General features: G+C 36.2%; 3 protein-coding genes across 3 annotated transcripts in view; all 3 read left to right on the top strand.

Annotated features, from left to right (window-relative positions):
• The window catches only part of LOC138859792 (actin, alpha cardiac muscle 2-like), a 3501-nt gene extending 2544 nt beyond the window's left edge, over positions 1-957 (top strand). The window contains exon 2 of the mRNA XM_070116036.1: positions 1-957. This exon is cut by the window's left edge and continues 277 nt beyond it. Coding sequence (XP_069972137.1) covers positions 1-888 — 888 coding nt within the window. The 3' untranslated portion in view covers positions 889-957.
• LOC113819266 (actin-2, muscle-specific) overlaps positions 1-7500 on the top strand; it is a 201253-nt gene that overhangs the window by 189205 nt on the left and 4548 nt on the right. The window lies entirely within an intron of this gene.
• Positions 5817-7425, top strand: LOC113819265 (actin, alpha skeletal muscle). Its single transcript, XM_027371499.2, has 2 exons — positions 5817-5842; positions 6148-7425. The coding sequence occupies exon 2, from the start codon at positions 6173-6175 to the stop codon at positions 7304-7306; it is 1134 nt and encodes a 377-aa protein (XP_027227300.2). The 5' UTR covers positions 5817-5842; positions 6148-6172; the 3' UTR covers positions 7307-7425.

The following is a 7500-nucleotide window of genomic DNA, read 5'->3' as shown; positions in this document are numbered from 1 at the left end:
GACATGGAGAAGATCTGGTACCACACCTTCTACAATGAGCTCCGTGTTGCCCCTGAAGAGTCCCCCACACTTCTCACTGAGGCTCCCCTCAACCCCAAGGCCAACCGTGAGAAGATGACTCAGATCATGTTCGAGTCCTTCAGTCTCCCTGCCATGTACGTGACCATCCAGGCCGTGCTTTCCCTGTACGCCTCCGGTCGTACCACTGGTCAGGTTTGCGACTCCGGTGACGGTGTGACCCACATGGTCCCCGTCTACGAAGGTTTCGCTCTTCCTCATGCTATCCTTCGTGTTGATTTGGCTGGTCGTGATCTTACTAACTACCTGATGAAGATCATGACTGAACGTGGCTACTCCTTCACCACCACCGCTGAACGTGAAATCGTCCGTGACATCAAGGAGAAGCTTTGCTATATCGCCCTTGATTTCGAAGGTGAGATGAACGTCGCTGCTGCTTCCTCCTCCTTGGACAAGTCCTACGAACTTCCCGACGGTCAGGTCATCACCATCGGTAATGAGCGTTTCCGTGCTCCCGAGGCTCTGTTCCAGCCTTCCTTCCTTGGTATGGAATCTGCTGGTGTTCAGGAAACCGTCCACAGCTCCATCATGAGGTGCGACATTGACATCAGGAAGGATCTGTTCGCCAATATTGTACTCTCTGGTGGTACTACTATGTACCCTGGTATTGCTGACCGCATGCAGAAGGAAATCACAACCCTGGCTCCTTCCACCATCAAGATCAAGATCATTGCTCCTCCCGAGCGTAAATACTCTGTCTGGATCGGTGGTTCCATCCTGGCTTCTCTGTCCACCTTCCAGGCCATGTGGATCACCAAGGAGGAATATGATGAGTCTGGCCCCGGCATCGTTCATCGCAAATGCTTCTAAATCATTTTTTATACATGCTTTTATGATCTCTGGTTATCTGAAAATGTCACAAATAAAATGAAGATGGTGGTAGTTTTTATTAAGAATATCCAATTGTAATGGCAAGAAATGGGCGCTGAACAGTAATTATAAGCATACTTGGTAAATGATAAAACAAAAACTCATATGTGGGTAATGAATCTCATGGAATACATGCAGACAGTGTAAGACTGTTATAAACCATTCCTATATTCAAAATTTAATCAAGTAAATATTGGAAATAGAAATCAACAGTATAATATTCCACCTCAAATTTTTGAAGTAACTACTTTGTTAATATTAATGAGTATAAATGGTCAGAGTTGATTATCCATATACCAAATGATATACATATATATATATATATATATATATATATATATATATATATATATATATATATATAAAGTGTATATATACACATACATACAAACATACATACACACACACAAATATACATATATATATATATGTATATATATGTGTATATATATGTATATATATGTGTATATATATGTATATATATGTGTATATATATGTATATATATGTGTATATATATGTATATATATGTGTATATATATGTATATATATGTATATTTATAAACATACACATACACATATAAATATATACATGAAGGGCACTCAATTAAGATTTCCCTAGACCCATTTCCCATCGACGTACAGGAATGAAACGTCTTTCTCTACATAAGTTTCACCAGGAGTGGCAGGATTCTCCCATCATTTGATTTATCTGTAGATTCCCCAGGTTGTATTTGAAGCTATGAAATGACTTTGGAAACCATCTTGAAAACGTTTGTGTTTCAAAAATTACACTATCAATAGAAACAGGTGAAAGTCCGATTGTGTAAGGTCAGGAGAATAAGGAAAGTGAGGAAAGATTTTAGACGCAAATTCGCAATTCTATCTGGGCAATGCGAGCGCCATGAACAGGGGCGTTGTCTTGTAGGAGGCAGACAACTTTGGTCAACATTTCACGCCTCTTGCTTCCGAAACTTCCCGCACTTTCTGCAGCAGTGGAGCATAATAAGCTTCTGTAATTATAGTACTTTTACACACACACAAACACATATATGTTTGTATGTTATAAATCTATCTATCTATCTATGTGTCTATATTTATATGAGTGTGTATGTTTGTGTGTGTGTTTCCGTGTGTGTGTGTGTGTGTGTGTGTGTGTGTGTGTATGTGTGTGTGTGTGTGTGTATGTGTGTGTGTGTGTGTGCGTGTGTGTGTGTGTGTGTGTATGTGTTTCTCTTTATATGTGTATATATATATGTATGTATGTACATATATATATATATATATATATTTACATACATATAAATGTATCTTTATATACACACACATACCTATATATATATATATATATATATATATATATATATATATATATATATATATATATATATATATAAATATATATATATATATATATATATATATATATATATATATATATATATATATATATATATTTACACACACATATATATGTGTGTGTGTGCGCGCGTGTATGTGTGTGTGTGTGTTTGTGTGTTTATGTGTGTATGTGTGTGTGTGTATGTACACTTATAGATAGACACATACACATGTATGTATATGGCTTTGTGTGAACATGTGTATTTGGCCTTTGTAATATGAAAATACAAGGAACACTATAGATCTAGATCAATCTGAACTAAGGTTAGGAAGCAATGTTAAGATGAAAGTATTACCTTATTTACTTTAGCTTTGTGTTTTGTTTAGTATTTGCTCCTGTCAATTTGTAGATATTAATCCCTAAAATGAGCTGCAAAACTATATGTATGCACAAATCGTATCATATAGGATATAATTCTTATGAATTTGAACATACCAGAAAACAGAAAAATATGTGAACTTGCCATTTTAAAAGTTATTACAACCTTAATTACAAAATAAAAGACATCCTATATAAATATACATATATATCATAAATAGTTTATTTCTAAACCTATTCTATTATGTTTTAGTCAACAGTCCTGACGTCAGCCGAAGGGAGCATTTGTAGAAGATGCAGAAGTGATAAGTCATTGATATTTTCAACATTCATCATGGCCTGATGACAAATATATTTTTGATAATCTTGATGACCTTGCATCTGGATATATATATATATATATATATATATATATATATATACATATATATATATATATATATATATATATATATATATATATACATATATATATATATATATATATATATATATATATATACATATGTATATATCTGTATATATATACATCTGTATATATATATGTACACACACACGCACACACACGCACACACACACACACACACACACACACACACACACACACACACATATATATATATATGGTCAATTAACGGACATATCAGTATGTGTACACACGGTAAAACAAAGTTCCAGTGCACAGGGTTCCGATGCCTAAAGTAAATAAAGAAGCAAATGCTCTTATTATAAGAAGATAGGCATGTCTGAGTTTCAAATTCTTAGATCAGCCATTTTTTTTCTTTCCATGTTTCTTGCTACTTCCAGTGTTCTTCATATGATAGGTATTGACATACATGTAATTAATATCAAGAAACATTTTATGCATATTTATATATGAATTTCATATTAAGAGACATACAATACGATTTGTGATTAATGAAAATATAAATTCCTAACAGACTTTCACGAAATGTTTTTCAAAGTATCACGCTCTGATTGGCTGACCCGAGTGTATCACTTTCTATCACGGAAGAGGCATACGAAACGAAAAGATGATTTAACAGGTTCCAGTAAAGCATGCGTTAAGGTGCAGTATTTGTGAGGATGTATCATACTGTATCAGTTTGTCGGAGATGCTACAAAAAGGCTATTATTACTGTATGTAGTATTGCACTGGCTGGTTTTGTATGGCATGTATTTAACAGCGGGCTACCAACGTGTATTTCGGCCACTGCTTTTCACTGTCCTTCGTTCCATAGTGTAATAATGATTCATTAAGATAGTGCATGCTGCACACACACACACACACACACACACACACACACACACACACACACACACACACACACACATACACACATTCACACACACAAACTAATTTCAGTTAATAAATGAATATTCATTAACATTTATATCTATATCTATTCATCTATATCTATCTGTTTATAGCGGAGGGTACATTACAATATTAAAATGAATGACATTACCATTACTGTTAGTTACATAAAAATGAAACTTAACTACGTAATACGCAACTTCCTCGTAAAGTTACAGTTACTGTTGGGACACTAGTATAAATTAGTTCTTGTCCTTATATGGTATCTTCCGTATCATTATTTAAAAGAACTTTATATTGTTGCAGAAATGAGTAGAAAAGGTCAGAATTGTAGTGAACCGATTTTCCATTTTCCTTTACCCGATTAAAGAATAAATTAAAATACATTACCATTCCAACGCAATCAATAAGTAAATCATTACACTTGGAATATATTTATCTTTGAACACTTAAAATGAAACAAAGTTTGATATATATATTACTGCACAAATAACAAATACACTCCGACATTCAGTGATTAATAATACTTTGAAATTCAAAGATCAGTTACTTCATCATTTACATGTAACGGGGAAAAAATTAATAAACCCACAGTAGAAGTTCTTTTATCATAATATTATTACATTATTATTATATATATATATTTTTTCTATATTAGAATCTGGAAAGCCTCCTCGCATAGATCATAAAATGTCTCTCCTCTGCGTCACTTGAAACCAAAGGGGTGTTGAGCTTCAGAAGGACATAAATACAGCAGAAAGGATGCTTGACATGTCAGCTTTGCTTGAGTCTTGCTTGGTAATCGGATATTCAAACTCATTTTAGTTTATCTTTGCGTTGGATGAGAGAAGCAACAACGTTAGCAAATTCTTTAATCTTAAACACACACACACACACACCTACACACACACACATAAACACGTACGCAATTATGTATATATGTATACATATACATATACATATATATATATATATATATATATATATATATATATATATATATATATATATATATATATATATATATATGTATATGTGTGTGTGTGTGTGTATGCGTACGTGTGTGTGTATGTATATATATATATATATATATATATATATATATATATATATATATATATATATATATATATATATATATATATATATATATATATATATATATATGGACGCACGTACGCAAATATATATGTATATATATACATTTACTAATATATATACATACATACATACATACATATATATATATATATATATATATATATATATATATATATATATATATATATATATATATATATATATGGGTGCGTGTCCAGGTACATACATATATTTATCTATCTGTCTATTTATTTATCTCTGTATATATGTATATGTATATGCATATATATGTGTTCATATATACATACACACACACACACACACACACACACACACATATACATATATACACACACACACATATATATATTCACCTCGTTATAAACTGATTCTTTTAAACAAATTATGTATATTCACCTATAAGAAAGAGAGAGAGAGAGAGAGAGAGAGAGAGAGAGAGAGAGAGAGAGAGAGAGAGAGAGAGAGAGAGAGAGAGAGAGAGAGAGAGAGAGAGAGAGAGAGCCAGCGAGACAATGGACACCGTAGACTCCTGTAAGCCTCAGTCTGATAACCATAGGCTATTCGATGGCACCTAAAAATAGAAAGGCAGGTAAGGGGATACAATAGGCATTTATCTTAAAGCTTCCCATAGACATTTGGCGAGTTCGCACATTCTTGCTGCTAACAAACCGGGTAACCTGTATATAAGTTCGACGCCTGACTCGGTTCATGCAGTCGACTGTGGGACTCAATAAGGGTAAGTGTTCCTTCGTTTGCTCCTGAGCTTAGTTTGCAACGGCGTTATACTTTCCATTGCTATAGATTCTGTTCAGTGATATTGTACGTGAGGTTCTTCAGAATGCTCAGGATATTAAAATGGAAAATCAGTTCACGTTTTAAACGAAATCAAGTTGCAGCAGAATCATTTACATAGTTTTGTGTAGTGGCAATTAACAGTGTAATGAAAATATAAAACCGACATCCAAATTTTATATTTTACGTCAATTTTTCTATGCCCCATCTCTTATTTTCTAAAAGCAAATCCCACTTTTTTCTTTATAGTTTGTCTGCCCCTAAAACTGACACCATGTGTGACGAAGAAGACGCGTGTGCGCTCGTGTGCGACAATGGCTCCGGCATGGTCAAGGCCGGATTCGCCGGAGACGACGCCCCTCGCGCCGTATTCCCCTCCATCGTCGGCCGTGCCCGTCACCAGGGTGTGATGGTCGGTATGGGTCAGAAGGACGCCTACGTCGGTGATGAAGCCCAGAGCAAACGTGGTATCCTCACCCTCAAGTACCCAATCGAGCACGGTATCATCACCAACTGGGATGACATGGAGAAGATCTGGTACCACACCTTCTACAATGAGCTCCGTGTTGCCCCCGAGGAGTCCCCCACACTTCTCACTGAGGCTCCCCTCAACCCCAAGGCCAACCGTGAGAAGATGACTCAGATCATGTTTGAGTCCTTCAGTCTTCCTGCCATGTATGTGACCATCCAGGCCGTGCTTTCCCTGTACGCCTCCGGTCGTACCACTGGTCAGGTTTGCGACTCTGGTGATGGTGTGACTCACATGGTCCCCGTTTATGAAGGTTTCGCTCTTCCTCATGCTATCCTTCGTGTTGATTTAGCTGGTCGTGATCTTACTAACTACCTGATGAAGATCATGACTGAGCGTGGTTACTCCTTCACCACCACCGCTGAACGTGAAATTGTCCGTGACATCAAAGAGAAGCTTTGCTACATCGCCCTTGATTTCGAGAGTGAGATGAACGTTGCTGCTGCTTCCTCCTCCTTAGATAAGTCCTACGAACTTCCTGACGGTCAGGTCATCACCATCGGTAACGAGCGTTTCCGTGCCCCCGAGGCTCTGTTCCAGCCTTCCTTCCTTGGTATGGAATCTGCTGGTGTTCAGGAAACTGTTTACAGCTCCATCATGAGATGCGACATTGACATCAGGAAGGATCTGTTCGCCAACATTGTCATGTCTGGTGGTACTACTATGTACCCTGGTATTGCTGACCGCATGCAGAAGGAAATCACTGCGCTTGCTCCTTCTACTTTGAAGATTAAGATCATTGCTCCTCCTGAGCGCAAATACTCCGTCTGGATCGGCGGTTCCATCCTTGCCTCTCTGTCTACTTTCCAGGCCATGTGGATCACCAAGGAAGAATACGACGAGTCTGGCCCCGGCATCGTTCATCGCAAGTGCTTCTAAGCGATGCGGTGTAAAGCAGAATAATGTAAAATAAAGCAAATGTACAGTATACAAATATGGAGGTCTCCTTTATGTGATACATGAAGGAATGTGAATTTTTAATAAAATTTGTGACTGAAGCTGCTCTTTTCTTTTGCATAACCATCAGCTGTTTATACATTCAAGTAGGATATGTAGAGAGTGTTTGCTTATCT

This window comes from Penaeus vannamei, chromosome 38, assembly GCF_042767895.1.
Source record: "Penaeus vannamei isolate JL-2024 chromosome 38, ASM4276789v1, whole genome shotgun sequence".
NCBI lineage: Eukaryota > Metazoa > Arthropoda > Malacostraca > Decapoda > Penaeidae > Penaeus > Penaeus vannamei.
The sequence above is the reverse complement of the archived record's forward strand: the minus strand, read 5'-3'. Positions and strand labels throughout refer to the sequence as shown.

Excerpts from the sequence above, each read along its gene's own strand:
- LOC113819265 (XM_027371499.2), top strand. The coding sequence starts at position 6,173 with ATGTGTGACGAAGAAGACGCGTGTGCGCTCGTGTGCGACAATGGCTCC.